Here is a 19833-nt window from a genome sequence, read left to right on the forward strand (position 1 = left end):
ATTTTCAAAACAAATTTTTATTTTTCAAACATAACATATCTCATAAAGTAATCTCAAACTCAATGTATCAAATGTTATCTCAGTAAAACATATCAGAGAATCTAAAATACAAAATCCTCTGTCAGTGTGTACAAATCATGCCGGTGCCTTCCCGCGATCCTTGCTAGTACCTGAAACACATATCACATAACACGATAAGCATAAATGCTTAGTGAGTTCCCCAAAATACCACATACAGCACATAAGCCACTCGAGGCTATAACTCGGTATGACCCTCCGGTCAATGTATCTCAGCGGGACCCTCCAGTCCTGTAGCTCGTTGGACCCTCCAGTCCGGTCTAGCTCGTTGGACCCTCCAGTCCGGTCTAGCTCGTTAGACCCTCCGGTCTGGTCTACTCGAGGACCCTCTGGCCTCGTAAGTCGTTGGACCCACCGGTCCGGTATATATAACACATAGCATACATATATCACAATGCACATAATATCAAACATACACATAACACATAGGACCCTCCGGTCTGCACATAGATACCACTCTAGGTAATGTATAGTGAGAAGACTCACCTCGTATGATGTCTAGTAAACTCTCGCGCTCGATATCCTCGATCTAGCCTCCGCCAATCAAAATGATAATATCTCTAATCAATACTCTCCTCATGTTCTCATCTCTAAGGAATGGGTAGAAGACCATTCTACCCTTCCATGGCCTCTCTTGAATTAGTTTGACCAAACCCCCAAGGTCAACTCTAGTCAACGGTCCAACTTTGACCAGACTCGTCGAGTGCACTCGGGTGACTCGGTGAGTCCATGCGTATCCTCTAAGTTCTCCTAAGGCCTCACTCGACTCGTCGAGTTATCCTTTCACTCGGCGGGTTACCAATGATCACAAATCGCGGGGCAACCCGATCCGACTCGTCGAGTTCTCTCATGGACTCGGCGAGTTTCCTCCATGACAATACTCATTTGACCTTCTGAGGTCAGATCTGTTTCTCTAACTTATAGATCTGACCTTCTAGCACCCAAAAATCACGTAAATGTTTGAACTTGGTGTCCATGCATGGTGTATCTTGCATTATATACCATAGAAACCCCATTAATGCTTCCTAGCTTCAAAACCCTATGATTACTCGACTAAAGCTTCATACTTTCTGGCTCTCTGGACCTAGGAAGGTCCAGATCTATCACACAACTCATAAGAGGGATATGATGCATTCAAGACCCCAAAATGAAGTGGTTCAAGCCCAAATCCCAATAAATGGAATCAACACAATAGGGAAGAAGAGGGGTTCGATTTGGTACCTCAGAATGAAGCCTCTTGCTTGAATATCTCAGAATAACAACCTCCTCTGGTCCTTCTTGCTGGAACTCTTCTCCTCCTTTGCAAAATCACACCAAATAGCTCAAGATAGCTCTTTCTCTCACTCTACACACTCAAGCTCGCTAGGGTTCTCTCTTCTGGAAAGGTAGTCGCAATTGAAGGCCATAAGTTCCTTTAAATAGGGCTCAGGCCCAAAGATTTAGGGTTTCTGCCAACAGCGCGGACTCGTCGAGTCGAATCACCGACTCGTCGAGTCCATTCATTAATCCGAGTCATCAGTCGCCACCTTACTCGACGATTTTAGGCGTCAACTCGTCGAGTCCCTCTTCTTAACTCAAAAATAAATACTTAAATTATGATACCTGGAAATCCGGATGTTACAATTCTCCCCCACTAGAATCAGACTTCGCCCTCGAAGTCTTACTCTGCAAACAACTCTAGATGCTGCCCCCGCATCTCCGTCTCCGGCTCCCAAGTCAGCTCGGACCCTCTCCGATGCTGCCACTGGACCTGAACCAAAGGCACCTCCTTGTTCCTCAGAACCTTGATCTTCCGATCCAAGATCGCGATCGGCCTCTCAATATAATTCAGGATCGCATCCACCTGAATATCCTCTAGTGGCACTACTGCCGTCTCATCGGCTATACACTTCCTCAATTGGGATACGTGGAAAGTATCATGAATTTGGCTCAACTCCGCAGGTAGCTCTAAACGGTATGCTACCTTACCTACTCTCGCGGTCACCCTGAACGGACCAATGTATCGGGGCCCCAGTTTACCCCTCTTCCTGAATCGGATCACTCCTTTCCAAGGAGATACCTTCAGGAGTATGAAATCTCTAACCTGGAACTCGAGCATGGATCGCCGCCTATCCGCATAACTCTTCTGGCGGCTCTAGGCAGTCAGTAACCTCTGTCTGACCTGCTGAATCTGCTCGGTCGTCTTCAGCACTATCTCAGTGCTGCCCATAACTCTCTGCCCCACCTCTCCCTAACAGATGGGAGTTCGACACCTCCTCCCGTATAAAAGCTCAAAGGGAGGCATACCTATACTCGAATGGTGGCTGTTGTTGTAAGAAAACTCAGCCAAAGGTAGGTATGTGTCCCAACTTCCCCCGAAGTCCATAACACATGCTCGAAGCATGTCCTCGAGCGTCTGTATCGTCCGCTCACTCTGTTCATCCGTCTATGGGTGGTAAGCAGTACTGAAGTGCAATCTCGTTCCCAACTCCTCATGGAACTTCTTCCAGAACCTGGAAGTGAAACGTACATCTCGGTCTGACACAATCGAAATTGGTACTCCATGCCGCGACACCACCTCCCTCACATATATCTCTGCCAGCCTCTCTGCAGAAGAACTCTCACTAATAGCAAGGAAGTGAGTGCTCTTCGTCAGCCGGTCCATAATCACCCAAATTGCATCAACACCTCTCGCGGTCCTCGGCAATTTGGTGATAAAATCCATAGAAATTTGTTCCCACTTCCACTGGGGAACCTCTAATGGCTATAATTTGCCATGCGGACGCTGGTGCTCGGCCTTAACTCGGCGACAGGTCAAGCACCTATCTACCACCCATGCAACATCCCTCTTCATACAGGGCCACCAGTAGTCTCTCTTCGGGTCCAAATACATCTTAGTGGCCCCAGGATGGATCGAGAATCTCGATCTATGGGCCTCCTCCATCAGAGTGCTACGTGCCCCACCCGTATACGGCACCAAAATCCATCCACGAAAGGTCATAAGCCCTCGTCTATCCGTCACAAACTCAGATACCTGCCCAGTCACCCGCTCTCTTTTGCGGTTCTCCGGTCTCACAGCCTCTGCCTGGGCCTCTCGGATGGTATCCAATACCGGAGTCAACACCGTCATCCTCATGCATATATCTCGAATCGGGGTACTCTCCGCCCTACGGCTCAGAGCATCGGCTACCATGTTAGCCTTGCCCGGGTGGTACAGGATCTCACAGTCGTAATCCTTTACCACATCCAATCATCTCCTCTGGCGCATATTCAGGTTGGGCTGATCCATCGGATACTTCAAACTCTTGTGGTCCGTGTAGATGGTACACCGAACCCCATACAAATAATGGCGCCATATCTTGAGGGCGAACACCACTGCCCCCAACTCCAAATCTTGGGTGGGATACCTCGTCTCATGAGGCTTCAGCTGCCTCGATGCGTATGTTATCACGTGCCCTCTCTGCATAAGCACCGCACCCAACCCCGATATAGACGCATCACAATACACCACGAAATCCTCCATTCCCTCCGGAAGGGCTAACACCGGGGCTTCGCATAATCTCTGGCGAAGAGTCTCAAACGAGGTCTACTGCTCGGGAACCCAAGTAAAAGCAACGCCCTTCCGGGTCAATCTGGTGAGGGGAACGGAAATCTTGGAGAAATCTCTGATAAATCTCCGATAGTAGCCGGCCAACCCCAGAAAACTGCTGATCTCGGTGGGGGATCTCGGCACCTCCCAACTCATCACAGCCTCAATCTTGGCCGGATCGACCAATATCCCATTCTGATTAACGAGATGTCCCAAGAACTGGACCTCTCGTAACCAGAAATCACACTTGGAAAATTTGGCATAAAGCCTCTCCGATCTCAGCACTCCAAGGATCTCCCTCAAATGCTCCTCATGCTGCTCTCTGGATCTCTAATACACTAGAATATCTTCGATGAACACAATCACCGATCGATCCAACATCGGCCTGCATACTCGGTTCATGAGATCCATGAACGTTGTTGGTGCATTGGTGAGCCCAAAAGGCATCACCACGAATTCGTAATGCCCATAACGAGTCCTGAACGCCATCTTCTGGATATCCTCATCACGCACCCTCATCTGGTGATATCCAGACCTCAAGTCTATTTTGGAAAACCAAGACGCTCCCTGCAACTGATCGAACAGATCGTCGATCCTCGGTAGTGGATAACGGTTCTTGACCGTCAACTTGTTCAACTCCCGGTAATCAATGCACATCCGGTGTGAACCATCCTTTTTCTTGACGAAAAGGATCGGCGCTCCCCACGGCGAGCTACTCGGTCGGATGAATCCCTTCCCCAACAGCTCCTGAAGCTGTGAGGATAACTCCTGCATCTCTGGTGGCGCAAGGCGATAGGGTGCCTTGGCAATAGGCGTTGCCCCCGGAACCAAATCGATGCGGAACTCTACCTGCCTCTCAGGAGGCACACCCGGCAACTCCTCGGGTAAAACATCCGGAAACTCTCGCACTATCGGTACCTCACCGATAGAACTCGGCCTCTCTGCGGCAACTCGTGTATCCATCACATAGGCTACAAACCCTCTACAGCCCTGGTGTAGACTCTGTCTCGCTCTGGCAGCCGAACAAAATGCTGACCCAGATCGGGTACCCTCACCATACACCGTATGTACTCCCCCACTAGGGTCTCGTATGGTCACCAACTGTCGCTCGCAGTCTATAACAGCTCCAAGTCGGCTCAACCAGTCCATGCCCACGATGACACAGACATCCCCCATCGCAATCGGTACCAAATCTATCGGGAACTCAACACCGAAAATCTCGAGTACATATCCTCGAATCACATCAGTAGCATAAACCGCTCGCTCGTCAGCTATAGAAACTCGCAGAGGTCGACTCAATGCCTCTCGTCGGATACTGATGTGCTGACTAAACGCTAATGACACGAAAGATCGACTCGCACCCGAGTCAAACAACACCAAAGCAGGTACAGAACTCACAGGAAAAGTACCTATGCATACCACAATATAAGCACAATATCTCATACTCAGTATACATAAATAAAAGAATACATACCAGCCACGACATCGGGTGCTGCACGGACCTCCTCCGCTGTCAACTAAAAGGCTCTCTCGCGAGCCTTCGGTACCTCGGCCCTTGATGGCCGACCCTAAATAGGTCGTGCTGTGGCAGGGGCAGATCCCTGTGCGGATCCCTGAAGTATATGTGGGCACTCGGCCTTCCGATGGCCCGTCTGGTTGTAGTGAAAGCAAACCGAAAATCCCTTGGGGCAATCCCTCACGATATGCCCCTCCTTCCCACACTTGTAGCACACACCTGCTCTACACACTACCTCATAGCTCTTGCCGCACTTCCCGCAAGTGCGGCCCCTCAGACCTCTGGGTCTCGAATCAGCGGACGTTGCCCGCTTGGCTGCCGGTTGAGACTGTACCGGCCGCCTATCCTTCCTCTGAGACTCGGCCTCCTCCCTGGCCTGAGTCTCTAGCTCAATCTCCCTCTTCCGGGCATTTTCCTGGAGCTTGGAAAATGTCCAGTATGTCGAGTTCGCCACGAACTCACGAATTTCTCTCCTCAGTACGCTCAGATATCGGCTCATATGTGCCTGCTCGGTAGACACGTGCTCAGGGCAAAACAACGCCCTCTCTTGAAACATCCGTGTAATCACAGTCACGGACTCCATCCCCTGCTTGAGGGATAAGAACTCTTGCGCCAACCGTTCCCTCTCCACCGGTGGAACATACTCATCTCGGAACATGGTGGTGAACCTCTCCCAGGTCACCTCTGTAATCTCTGCAGGAGTGAAGTCTGCCGTCACAAACTTCCACCAGTCCTCAAGATTTGGCATCATTACCTCTGTGGAGTCTATTGTACTATTTACATGGATCACAAAAGCCTGAGGTATCTGATGAATCAACCGAATTTGAACATGAGGCAGTGCCCGTGGTTGAATGTGGTGAAGGATTATTATTGTCAGATCCTTTACCATCCGAGGAAGGCCAATGTGGCGGCCGATGCTCTTAGCCGCAAGATAGTCGCGGCTCCGATCAGAGATATTTTTTTGAGGAAGACCATGATTACTCCGCTTTTGGAGCGGATTCGAGAGGCACAGATTGAGGCTATAAAGGAAGAGCACCAGAAGAGTGAGCACATAGTGGGTCAGGTGGCTTCCTTTGATTATGATGACCGAGGTTTATTGACTCTCCATCGGAGAGTATAGGTTCCATATTGTGGTGGTGTGTCAGGTTCTGATGGAGGAGGCGCACAAATCGAGATTCTCCATTCATCCCGAGGCGACGAAGATGTATAGAGATCTTGGTCCTGATTATTGGTGGCCCTACATTAAGCAGGATGTAGCTTGGTATGTAGAGAGGTGCTTGACTTGTAGGAAAGTCAATGCTGAGCACCAACGACCTCATGGCAAGGTGCAGCCTTTAGATAATCTCGTTTAGAAATGGGAGGAGATTACCATGCAATTTCATTACAAAGCTGCCTCCGACCGCGCGCGGAGTGGATTCGATTTGGGTCATTGTGGATCGATTAACCAAGACCGTGCATTTTATCCCGATTCAGGAGAGTATATCTACGGAGAATTTGGTTGAGGTATACATCAGGGAGGTCATAGAATGACATGGTGTGTCGGTCTCGGTGGTTTAAGACAAGGACGTTCGTTTCACTTCCAGATTTTGGAAGAGGTTCCACGACGATCTGGGTACTCGTCTGCATTTCAGCACGGCTTTCCATCCATAGACAGAAGGTCAGAGCGAGCGGGCTATTCAGACCTTGGAGGATATGCTTTGGGCATTTGTTTTGGATTTCAGAGGGAGTTGGATACGTATCTTCCATTAGCGGAATTTCCGTATAACAACAGTTATCACGCCAGCATTGATCGACCTCCTTTTAAGATGCTTTATAGGAGGAAATGCAGGACCCCGGTTTGTTGGGGTGAGGTCAATCAGTGTGTCATGGGGAGTACCGAGGTGGTACTCAAGACTACTGAGTTGATTCATCAGGTTCAGAGTAGACTCCAGACAGCTCAGAGTCAGCAGAAGAGCTATGCCGAAAAGCGCCGATCAAATCTAGAGTTCCAGGTTAGGGATAGGGTTCTTCTTAATGTGTCCCTTGGAAAGGTGTCATCCGATTCAGGAATAGGGGTAAATTGGGCCCCAGGTACATTGGTGATGGGTTTTGAGCATTCTAAAACTCCTATGGTGTACATGAAACCCTAGGATCCTTGGATCTATGTTTTCTCTATTATACATGCAAATATTCATTTTCCAAGGTTCTCAACCTAACTAGCATGTTATGGGGTACTTGTAATATAAAAATTTAGTAGAATAACATACCTTTTCTTGTGGTTGATTACTTGGAGTCTTGAGAGCCTAGCACCAATAATGTGGATGCCTCAAGTGGAATCACAAATCACCAAAACACCTTGGAAAGCTTGAGAGAATAGAAGCACTTGTAGAAATCGGCCCACTCTTGATCACTCACACACTAGTGCCATTTCATGTGCCAATGACCTCTTTATCTAGTATGGAGGATTAGGGTTACATCCATGTAAACCCTAATACCCATGACCTTTCATTTCCATAGGATCCATGGGTTAAAAACTCCATGGACTATCCATGCAAGCTTAGCCCAACCTAAATGAACTTGGCACATTCTATATATACAAGAGTCCATATTTAATTAGTTTCTTTTGATCACTAAATTAATTCTAAATTAATTCTTGATCAATACTAATTAAATAATATGATTTCATATTAATATATTATAACTTATAATATATTAATAAATCATAAATATACTATTCTCAAAAGATTATCCATACAAATTGTTTCGGTGAAGTGCAACCCAAATGGACCATGCAGGGTCGGGTCAAGTACATACCAAATATAGTTATGGACTTAGACACCTTATCCAACAATTGGTCCTTTCATGGTTTTGGCCCGGGTGGGCCGGGTTGCTTATCGCTTGGATCTTCCCGAGGAGCTTAGTCAGATCCATAGCACATTCCACGTCTCTCAGTTGCGGTAGTGTTTAGTGTATGATTCCATAATGGTTCCATTAGAGGATATTTACGTGGACAATCGCCTGAATTATGTCGAGAGACTGGTGGCAATTCTTTACCAGAAGACGAAAACCTTGATGTAACATCTCGGTTCCCAGGTATGAGATTTATTCTTTAAAAACCAAGTTTCCCTTGGAACTCGTCGAGTTGATGGCCTTAACTCGACGTGTTGAAAGGCTTTGGGTCGCGCATCTTTTTGGACCAACTCGGCGAGTTGGTAAGGAAAAGCTCGACGAGTTAGCGGTTGAGTGGGAAACCCTAAATTTTAGGGTTTGCACCCTATATAACCTCCTTAAGTCCTTAATGTTGATCTTTTATCAGCCTCCAAACTCTCATATCGGCTTTGTGAACATTTCATCTCATATTGTGAGTTAGTGTGGCATTTCGGAGCAAAAGAAGGAGAAGATTGGGAGAAGGAGACAAAGATCTAACAAGCAAAAGCTTTTATCTTCAGTTTGGCACTCTTTTGGACTGTTGTAAGTATTCTAGATCCGATTTTTATCTATCTAGGTATCTAGATCTTAAGTTTTGTCCCTTTTCCTTCTCATTCTTGAATGTTGTAATGGATTGACTTCATAAAGGTTGCAACTATATGAATCTCCAGGTCAAGGTGACCCTTTGTTGCTTAGATCTGGTCTTTAGTCAAGTCTTGATGCCATGCATGGAGTTAGGTCATATTTTTCCCACTTTTGACCCATTTTGGGTTCAATACATGCATTGGACATGCATGTCTATAAAGCACCAACTTTTGGGACTTTTTTGAGGCTAGAATCTCTTCTGGAAAGGTTGGGTTCCAGATCTCAAGGATTTTGTGCTTAATGGCTAAGCCTTTGAGTTTTCAAGCCATGTGGAGGGATTTTGGAGCTTTTGGAGTAGTCCCAAAGGATAAAGTTGGAAACTTTATCCTTTTAGACACATTTGGAGTTTAGATCTGAGCCTTAGAGCCCCTAGAATCGAAGAATCATCTGAATGTGTTAAGTTGGGGAAAACTCTACGAGATTTCCGGCCAACTCGACGAGTTGGCTAGGGTTTTCCCCGACTTTCTGAGTACTGTAGAACTCGACAAGTCCATAGGTGCACTCGACGAGTTGGGTCAACATGGACTGTTGACCTTGACCGTTGACTTTGACTTTTACCATGGCTGACCAAGCTGGCCTGTGAGGGCATTTTGGGTATTTCGGTGTTTTAATGGAATTGGTCACATGGTGGTTGTAGACATTTGAGTCGGGAGTTGAGTTTCGGAGTTAGAGCTTATCAGTTCAACGGCTTGTGAGGTGAGTCTTCCTCACTGTACTTTCGGGTCGAAGGCACCAAGGCCAGCCCTTTGGATTTGATATCTTGTTATGTATGCTATAGTGTTGTGGCGATCTGTTAGATCGGTATCCTGGTATTTAGGATGTTGTTATACTTAGTGATTTGTAAGATCTATCTGTCTGTTTGCTGGATGGTTAATAGTATGTTTATTTGTATTATGTGCACATGATTGGTTAGTGGCTGAGGCTTCACTGCTTTGTGTGTAAGCCAACAGGTCGGGGTATTCCAACCTGATGGTTGAGGGCCTAGGGTATTCCATCCCGAGGATGATTGGACCCATAGTATATTGGCATTCCAACCCGATGGTTGAGGGGCCTGGGGTATTCCAACCCGATGGTTGATTGGACCCATAATATGTTGGCATTCCAACCTGATGGTTGAGGGCCAGGGGTATTCCGACCCGATGATTGATTGGACTGATAGTATGTTGTTATTATATTTGTGCTATTTGATATGCGTTGGTATTTTGGGGGAAACTCGCTAAGCTTTGGGCTTACATTTTTGGATTATGTTTCAGGTACCTCAAAGGATCGCGGGAAGGTGAAGGTGTGATCGTACACCTCCTCGTGTTTTATTTCACGATTTTGGGATTTCTCTGATGTTGAACTCATTTTGAAAACAATTTGTAAGCAATGTTGGTTTTAGGGTTTATCTAAAAGTTTAAATTTTTCATGAATTTTATGAGTGTTACAAGTTGGTATCAGAGCATTGGTTTGAGTGAATTGGAGGAACACTCGTGTGAATCCAGTCTCAAACTAAGGAAAGTTTTTCAAAATGATTTTTTTTCAAATGGCTTTCAAAATACACAAGGAGGATGTGATGTGTACGATCAGTCGGAACCAGTAAGTAGACCCCAAAATACCATACTGTTATTTGATATTCTGATATGTTAGAACAGCATGCTAGTGATAGGTTAGGGATCTTCAGGAATTGCATGATAGAATTGCCTAATTATATGATACCTGATAGCCTAGGACCTTTCTTTTATGGAATTGAAATCATTACTGTAGTTGCTTAGTGTATGCATCATGGTTATACATAACTAAGATCTTATAGCCTGAGAATGTTTGGTTTGGCCTTATTTCCTGTTCTTGTTTAATGAAGGGCTTAGGGTAGGATCAGATATTCAAATGTCTATAGGGTTCAGTGTTATGTATGGCTAGCATACACGAGTGTTGCAGGGTTGGTGGAAGTTTCATGGATGAGTTGTGTGGGGTCAGCCGGCCAGTCGTAAGATGTTTAGCCTTTCCTCTAGGGAGTGAGGATTGAGTGTTCTTCTATGCTTATGAGTATTGTTAGGGCGTTGTGATGATCCTTGAGACAAATACGAGTAAGTGTGGAAGGTAGTATGGGCACGTACTACTGAAAGCACAGGACTCGTACGTGTAGCAAGGGAGTCATCACCCCTAGGGCTTCATTGGGAGTTGGTTCCCTGTTATGATATGTGGATTATCTGATATCTTCCTGCTGTATTTTCAGCATGGTGACTACGAGACGAGTTGAGATCGGATCCGGGTTAGGATCAGGAGCTGGCAGATAGGGTGAGCCAGTATTGTCAGAGCACCGCGTCGGTAAGATCATTCACGAGGAGGTGGTTGCTATTGTCCGAAGTCAGATTCCGGAGATGTTCGGGTCTATCAATGTCACACCCCGATCCTTGTCGGAATGGATCAAGGCGTGATATATTGTTCAAAGTCTCATGACAACTAGGTTATAATGTGATTAGATTCAATTAAGTACTAAGTATGCAAACAAGATCCACAACATACAAGTACAAATACAAATGCAAACCACATTTATTACATCAAATTTAAATTGTCTTGTGGATTTCTAAGGCACAACCTATTTTTCATCATTCTTCATTCTTCAAATCTGCATCATGGGTAAAAACAGGTCAACTACGAGAGTTGGTGAGTAATCAAATTTTAGTAGAGAAAATTGTGAAGTTGAAACATTTATAATTTGAAATCTGTTTTCTTTTGAAGTCGCCAAACAATTGTATTTGAGATAACGGTTTATAAATCAAAAATTGATTAACAATTGATAACAACAACAATAAGTCCTCACCCTATATATATACATATGTATATATATAAATATATATAGGATGGAGCATCTAATCATCATACGCACTCAACCACGTGTGATCAATCACCTTAGCGTCCCAAGGCGGGGTGGTCAACCCAATAGCGCTATTATTGTCCATAACGTACCTCAAGAATACGGGCATAGTCATGGAGATTAGACTAAAAATGGTAATGCACTACAAGTACATGTAGCGTAAACAAACAATAGTTATACAATTAATGACTCACGTATAAATGTCTCAACAATGTCTCAATTCTGATAAAACAATAAAATGAAGTTGGAATATATTAGAACCACATGATACACCCCAAAAGTATTGAAAATTATAAAGTATGGGGTAGATTACTCACTTTAGTCCCAAAACGAAATGTGTGTGTCGTACGATAGACGATTTGGGTCAAAATGGCGTAGAACCTAATATAATTAATAGTTTTTGGTTTAGGAACTGCTAAACAAGAATGGAGTATTAATACAAATAATTAGACACGTATTCTTATATTAGATGAATTAACAATAATTCATTTTGATTATAATATTAAGGTATTTATTTGTTAAATGAATTTTAAATTGAATTACTTACTTTGCATAATTAATTTATATTTTCAATTTAGGCCAGATTTTAATAATTTCTTATTAAAATAATAACTTGCCCAATTATAATTATTTACAGATTTTAACAATTATTTATATGAAATAATCATTAAAATGCATTTTTACATGCTTAAATACTTAGGAAAATAGTTTTAAATAGTAAACAGTATTGAAAAATTATGAAATTATTAGGAAATCATTATTTCATACAATATGAATTACTGTAAAATTTGTATATTTTTCTGAACTGTTTTAGTATTTATTTAATATTTTAATGATTAAACAACACAAAATTCGGGAAAAATAGTAAATGATTCTCAAAAAATCTGTAAAATTAACCATAGTTTTATAACATGATGTAGAGCCCAGTGTATAAGTTTCAGATATTTGTGACTATGGGAAGTATTTTTTATATATTTCATTATTAATTAATCAATAAAATCATAAATAATAGTAAACCGTAATATAAATGCATGAAACTTCATATATCATGTTTAATCAGTATACAGGTCATCCCAGAATTTTCTCAGAATTTATTGAATGCAACAAGTATTTTATGTGAATTATTGCCCTACTTTATTGAAATAATTATGATAATTCAATAAAAATAAGTTATTTTCTGAAAATTTCCAGAACTTCTTATTTTATTGATGGTATTCTGAGAAAAATCAGGTTTATGAAAAAAATGAGTTTTAGATATTTTGGTGGATTTAATTTGTTTCTTGTATGAATTTGAAACTTTTAACAACATACCTTGATGAATGCTTCAAGAGGGATGAAGATTTGAGTATAATAGATTGTTCTTGGATGGAATATGAGTATTCTTGGAGGAAATTTCGAGATTGAGAGTGAGAGAAAGAATAGAGAAGATTTAAGTGGTGAAGAGAATAATGTGTTGGGAGAAAAAGGAAAGGAAAGTGGATGGGAGGTGTGAGTGGGAGACCATGGGAATAATCTTTTTGCTTTTGGTGGTCTTCATAATTTCCCACTAACACAAGCATCTTTTACATAATTAATATATGAGTTTTATAAAATTTAAAGTAAAGTTTATAAAAAATAGAGTTTTATAAAATTTAATGTAAAGTTTATAAAAATGGAGTTTTATAAAAGATAGGTTATTATTTGATTATAACAATCTACTTTGATTTGAAGTTTAATTAGAGAATTCAAGTTTGATTCTTTTAATTTAATTAGAGCATTATACTTTGATTTGATTTTAATATGGTATCATAATTTACTTTGATTATAGTTATAACGTTGTACAATACTATGTTGCTATTAACCTCAAGTTATATCGTATTGTATGGGTTTTGATCCTATTAGCGTCAAGTAATCTTGAGTAGGGTTTATTAAATTTCCAATTGGGTTGGGTTGACCCGAATCCATTTTAGGCGGATGTCACAATCAAGACCGCAATGATGGAGTTCCTGATGATCGTTATGTAGCCATTGCTGAGATGGCTGCTGTTGCAGCCTCCGTAGCCGTGGCGGCTGCAGGTGTTGGGACAGGGCGGGTCTTTCAGTATCGGGACTTCGATAATACGAATCCCCCAACTTTCGATGGAGTCCAGGACCCGATCATAGCTATGAGGTGGGTATCTGATGTGGAGGGATATTTCTTCACTTGTTTATGCCCTGCTGACCAAAAGGTCATGTGCACTCTGAACCTTCTGAGGTCCGGAGCGAAGGATTAGTTGAGGCTCGCTACTAGTTCTTATTCTGTTGAGCAGAGAGATGCTGTGTCATGGGAGCAGTTTTCTGAGATGTATTGCTCTCGATATGTCCCACTGGTGGAGCGTGAGAGGTTAGCACAGGAGTATCTGGATTTGAGACAGGGCTCTGAGACGGTGATGGAGATCACCAAGATGTTCACGGAGAGAGCTATGTTCTGCCATGAGTTTGCTGCATCTGAGCAAACTCAGATGACCCGTTACTTGAGCATTCTCAAGACGGAGATCAGGCAGTTTGTTTCTACACAACGCTACGGTTCATTGTTGGAGATGCAGGAGGCCGCCAGGCGGTGTGAAATTAAGATTGAGTTGCATATTCGGGAGTCGAGACCGGCCCCGGCGTAGTCGCATCCTGCGCCGAAACGGTTTAGGTCCGCTGACTCCAGGTCGGGGAGTCAGAGGGTTCGCACTTGTGGGAAGTGCGGCAAGGTACATGATGGTGTTTTTCGGTCTTCTTCGGGTTGCCACAAATGTGGCAAGTAGGGTCACATTGCGAGGGATTGTCGGCAGCAGACTCCAGCTTTTGGCATCATACTTCGTTATCATTGTGATCAGGTGGGCCATATGAAGGCCCAGTGTCCCTTGTTAGCCGCCAATCCGGCGCAGGCTCCAGCGTCGACTACTTTGAGGATGACTGGCGGGAGTCAGGGCAGGGCGGAGCCCCCGAGGGTTCGAGGTCGCGCTTTCCAGCTCACTGCCGAGGAGGCCAGTACAGCACCAGATGTTATGATTGGTATGTTTCTATCCATTATCTTATTAATTTTGTTTGTTTTATGCTCATATGTTTGTACCTCTGTTAGGTACGTTCTTAGTGAACTCATTGCCTGTTCTTGTATTGTTTGAATCGGGTGCGAGTCGGTCCTTTGTTTCTCGATCTTTCAGTAGGGAGTTTGCTTTACTCATAGGGGAGTTGGAGTGTCCGTTGCGAGTTTCTATCGCCAGCGAACACGGGATTTCTGATTCTTCGGTTTATCAGGGTTGCGTTCTAGAGATTTTTGGGGTATCCTTTCTGATCGATTTGATTCCTATTCCCATGGTGGATGTCTGCGTGATTGTGACTATGGACTGGCTGAGCCGTTTCGGTGCCATGATCGACTACGAGGGTCAGCGTGTGGTAGTTCGAACCCCAAGTGAGGGAGAACTGGTTATTTATTGAGAGGGTACCAGGATGGGTTCAGGGTTTTGTTCGGCAGCAAGGGCTCGGGAGTATATTCAGCACGGGTGTGCAGGTTATTTGGCTTATGTAGTGGATACGCGGGTTGGGGATCAGCTGTCGGTTGCTGATGTTCCGGTTGTTAAGGAGTTCGTTGATGTATTCCCGGAGGAGTTACCCGGTGTGCCTCCTGAGAGGCAGGTCGAGTTCAGGATCGACCTTGTTCCAGGTGAAACCCCTATTGCCAAGGCGCCATACTGATTGGCACCTCCTGAGATGCAGGAGCTGTCATCTCAGCTGCAGGAGCTGCTAGGCAAGAAGTTCATCCGTCCGAGCAGTTCTCCGTGGGAAGCACCGATTCTATTTGTCAGGAAGAAGGATGGTTCGCACCGGATGTGCATTGATTATCGGGAGCTAAACAAGTTAACGGTGAAGAACCGTTATCCCCTTCCGCGGATTGATGATCTCTTTGATTAGATGCAGGGAGCATCTGTGTTCTCCAAGATAGACCTGAGGTATGGGTACCATCAGGTCAGGGTGAAGGAGGAGGACGTGGAGAAGACCGCGTTCCGAACTCGTTATGGGCATTACGTGTTCGTGGTGATGTCGTTCGGGCTCACCAATGCACCTGCGATATTTATGGATCTGATGAAGCGGGTATGTAGGCCGATGCTTGACCGTTCAGTTATCGTGTTTATTGATGATATCTTGGTATATTCCAAGACCAGAGAGCAGCACGACGAGCATCTTCGTGAGCTTATGGGAGTTTTGAGGCGAGAACGGCTATATGCTAAGTTCTCGAAGTGCGAGTTTTGGTTACGAGAGGTTCAGTTCCTTGGACACCTCGTTAACCAGGATGGGATTTTGGTCGATCCGGCCAAGATCGAGGCAGTTATGCAGTGGGAGGTTCCGAAATCTCCCTCAGATATCAAGAGCTTTTTGGTTTTGGCAGGGTACTATCGGAGATTTATTCAGGATTTCTCCAAGATTGCAGTACCCCTCACTCGTCTGACGAGGAAAGGGGTGGAATTACGGTGGGGCACTGAGCAGCATACAACATTTGAGACCCTTCGGCAGAGGCTTTTCGAGGCCCCAGTTTTGACCCTCCTTGAGGGAGTCGAGGATTTTGTGGTTTTCTTTGATGCATCTATCACTGGGTTAGGGGCAGTCCTCATGCAGAGAGGACAAGTGATAGCTTATGTTTCACGGCAGCTGAAGCCGCATGAGACAAGGTATCCCACGCATGATCTTGAGTTGGGGGCGGTGGTTTTCGCCCTCAAGATTTGGAGGCATTACCTTTATGGGGTTCGTTATACCATCTACACGGATCACAAGAGTTTGAGGCATATTATGGATCAGCCGAACCTGAACATGAGGCAGCACAGGTGGCAAGACGTAGTCAAGGATTATGACTGCGAGATCCTCTACCATCCGGGTAAAGCGAATGTAGTGGCGGATGGCCTGAGCTGCAAGTCGGCTGGATCTTCTGTTCCGATGTCATGTATGAGGATATCTGTGGATTCTCCGCTTGTGGGTTTGCTTAGGGAGGCTTAGATTGAGGGTGTTCGAGAGGAGAATTGGAAGATTGAGAGGATCAGGGGTGAGATTACCAGATTTATTCCGGACAGTCGTGGTTTGTTGACCCGTTGTGGTCGGGTTTGGATTCCTATGTCTGGTGGGGTTAGACAGATTGTGCTGGAGAAGGCTCATAAGTCTCGTTTTTCTATCCATCCGGGGGCTACCAAGATGTATCGGGATCTGAGATTGAGTTATTGGTGGCCGTGTATGAAAAGGGAGATCGTGTGCTACGTGGAGAGGTGCTTGACCTGCAGGATGGTCAAGGTCGAGCATCAGAGGCCTCATGGAAAGCTGCAGCCTCTGGAGCTTCCCATGTGGAAATGGGAGCAGATTTCGATGGATTTCATCACCAAGTTGCCGAAGACGGCGAAGGGTTTTGATGCTATTTGGGTCATTGTGGATCGATTGACCAAGAGTGCCCATTTACTGGCCATTCGGGAGAGCTCATCAGCCGAGAAATTAGCCGATATGTATATTCGCGAGATCGTTGCTCGCCATGGGGTTCCGGTCTCTATTGTTTCAAACCATGATGTTCGGTTCACCTCCCGTTTTTGGCAGATGTTCCATGAGGAACTAGGCACGAGGCTACACTTCAGCACAGTTTATCATCCGCAGACCGACGGCCAGAGTGAGTGGACCATTCAGACTCTCGAGGATATGTTGCGAGCTTACGTTATTGATTTTGGTGGGAGCTGGGACTCCTACCTACCTCTTGCAGAGTTCTCCTACAACAACAGTTTTCACTCCAGCATTGGTGCTCCACATTTTGAGCTTTTGTATTGGCGGAGATGTCGCACCCCAGTCTGTTAGGACGAGGTTGGTTACAGGGTCATGGGTCGGACCGAGGTGGTTCTGCAGACCGTCCAGCTAGCCGAAGTCATTGCCGAATCCACACCGTCCAGCCTTACGGGTAAGTTGTTGTTGTAAAGGTGCACAGACCTGACATTGAAGAAGCCATTAGGCTAATAAGCAGTGAGGTACCGAGGTTGTTGCTTTAATCGACTAACTCATTTCACGCTATGCACAAGGTAGTTCATTGGCAACTTACTTTACTTTAATAGTTCGCAATACCTTTCTCGGTAAATGTTAACTTTTCAACTATTTTCATATTAAACTAAACAAGAGTAAATTACAAATTTGGTCCTATTCTTTAGCAAAAATCACAAATTCAATCCAAAACTTCATATATTCCCAATGTTGTCCTTAGGTTTGCATTTCTTGTACATATGTTCCCTGCCAAGAAATGACTTCAAAGTTTGGACTAACCTAATTTTCCTAATAAAACGATTTACTTTAGTTTAAGCATACATATAAACACTTTTGACAAGTTTTATTTCTAGCCAAGTTTTCAATTTAACATTTTCTTGTTGCGTCTTGTGTGTGTTTGTATGCTACGTGATGTGTGTGTATCTACATGATATGTGTGTGCTATTATGGATACATAATTGTACGTACATTGCTATCTATCTATAAGGAAAAATGACCCTAATAGTAAATTTGAAAATATCCCATCAAACTTAATCACCTATAAAATGTTTCATTTTTTCGGGCACTCATCGCATCCGATTCACCAAGAGACTCATGTATAGAAAAAGGGTAGTAGCTCATGGAGGATCCATTGATGATAAATATACCAAAAGACAAACCACCCCATCTCCATCATATGACACACAAACTTGCTAATGGAAAATGGTTTGGTCAATATATATATATATATAACAGTTCCGGTTTTCGAAACATGCCATCCAATGTTTGTGAGTGCAATCAAAATTACTTGATTTTATGGTTGAAACTTAGTTATTTAAATTGCTATTCCTGGTTCCATTTTTAGGGGTAGGTCAATAGATTGTACATGGAATTATTAAAATAAGCTGCAATATGATCCAAAAATTGAAGAGGGAAATCAATAGATTCATGGGTATTCGACTTATATGTTCAAAAGTCAATACATTATCTAATCATTCTTCCCCACAGCTTGCAACAAAATGAGAACCTTAAGGAAGAAATAAGAAACACCTCCAATGGTGGCATACTGTAATTTCTCCGGCCCCTCAACTTCCGGGAAATCTCCTTCAACAGCACGATTGAATCCCCCAGCCAACCATCCCAAATTCGTATACCCATTTTTATATAGCTTTGACGTAGCCATCATTGACCTGTAACACATACAACACTTCCTAAAATCAAACAAAATTCGATTCATAATCAAAAAAATTAAGAAATTAATCATTTATGTTATACCTTAAACCTTCTCCACAAGCAACGAGAACCTTAGTAGTCTTATCAGGAACCATCTTCTCCACTTGATCAACGAAATCGGGATTCATCGTTGTGAAATTCTGACCAGTCCATAAACCAATATAACCAAAGTGAACCCATTTCTTCAGCAGTGTTAGCGGGCTGTTATCCATGTCTTGGACAAACAGTGGAACGTGAATTGCCCCTGACACACGTGCCTTTTCTCTCTCCCATTCTGGCCTGATGTCCAGGAGCTTGTATCCGTCGTTGTTGATGGCTGCGGAGGCGTCTTTTGGGAGGATTGCCACCACGGTGCCGGACTGTATTAGCTTTAGTGGGTTGTCGGAGACTGCATGGACCTTGACGGTGGTTGTGCGGTGGTGGGGATAGGTGGAGATAGGCAGTTGTTTCAAAGGGAATGTGTGAGAACGGATTACCTGGATTTCCATCTATCTTCTCTTTTTCTCTCTCCTTATCATAGACTAACGGTCCTAAGAGCAACCTCGATGGGTGTTTTCCCGGGTTCAATAATCGGCAACCTCCGGCCCTATCTAGACTTTTTACTAGAAAGAATCCTTAAAATCCATATGTTTTGGTTTTGTTGTGGTTTTTATTCAGATCAAATTAAATGGCTATTTTGTAACTCTTTTTTAAAGATAATTAATTCTATCAATGGGATCTTTGCCTTCCTCCTCCGTTGTCTCCACCACCACCATCTTCTTGAAGGTTAAAATTTTATATTGATTAACATATAGAAGTCAAGAAACAAAATTTACCCAAATTTTAAATCAGTGACATACATCTTTTCATGTATAACATAAGTATATGGAAATCGAAACGCATGGAATTGCAGATTTTGAAATTTAGTAACATAAATCACATAAAAAAAAGAAGAAAAAAGAAAAATGCATGGAGTTGCAAATCCCTAAATCCAGTTACATATCTTGGTTGTAGACCACTCCCTGTTTCTCATGATCATGTCCTCTAAACTTACTATGAATTTAAT

At 43.8% G+C, this 19833-nt stretch overlaps 1 protein-coding gene across 1 annotated transcript; it reads right to left on the reverse strand.

Moving 5' to 3' along the window:
* Positions 1 to 18479: 18479 nt before the first annotated feature.
* On the reverse strand, positions 18480 to 19408 carry LOC145112011 (Rhodanese/Cell cycle control phosphatase superfamily protein). Its single transcript, XM_079048224.1, has 2 exons — positions 18831 to 19408; positions 18480 to 18745 (listed from the first exon to the last, which is right to left on the reverse strand). Exons 1-2 carry the CDS (start codon positions 19274 to 19276, stop codon positions 18544 to 18546), a joined length of 648 nt encoding a protein of 215 aa, XP_078904350.1. The 5' UTR covers positions 19277 to 19408; the 3' UTR covers positions 18480 to 18543.
* Between the last annotated feature and the right edge of the window lie 425 nt (positions 19409 to 19833).

Source organism: Lactuca virosa, chromosome 5, assembly GCF_052849685.1.
Source record: "Lactuca virosa cultivar CGN04683 chromosome 5, Lactuca_virosa_CGN04683_v6, whole genome shotgun sequence".
Taxonomy (NCBI): Eukaryota; Viridiplantae; Streptophyta; class Magnoliopsida; order Asterales; family Asteraceae; genus Lactuca; species Lactuca virosa.

What these genes read in the sequence shown, in the direction of transcription:
- LOC145112011 (XM_079048224.1), bottom strand. Translation starts at nt 19,276, where the DNA reads ATGGAAATCCAGGTAATCCGTTCTCACACATTCCCTTTGAAACAACTG. An exon ending in GCTTGTGGAGAAGGTTTAAG is followed by an intron (nt 18,746 to 18,830) that starts GTATAACATAAA and finishes TATGTGTTACAG; the next exon opens with GTCAATGATGGCTACGTCAA.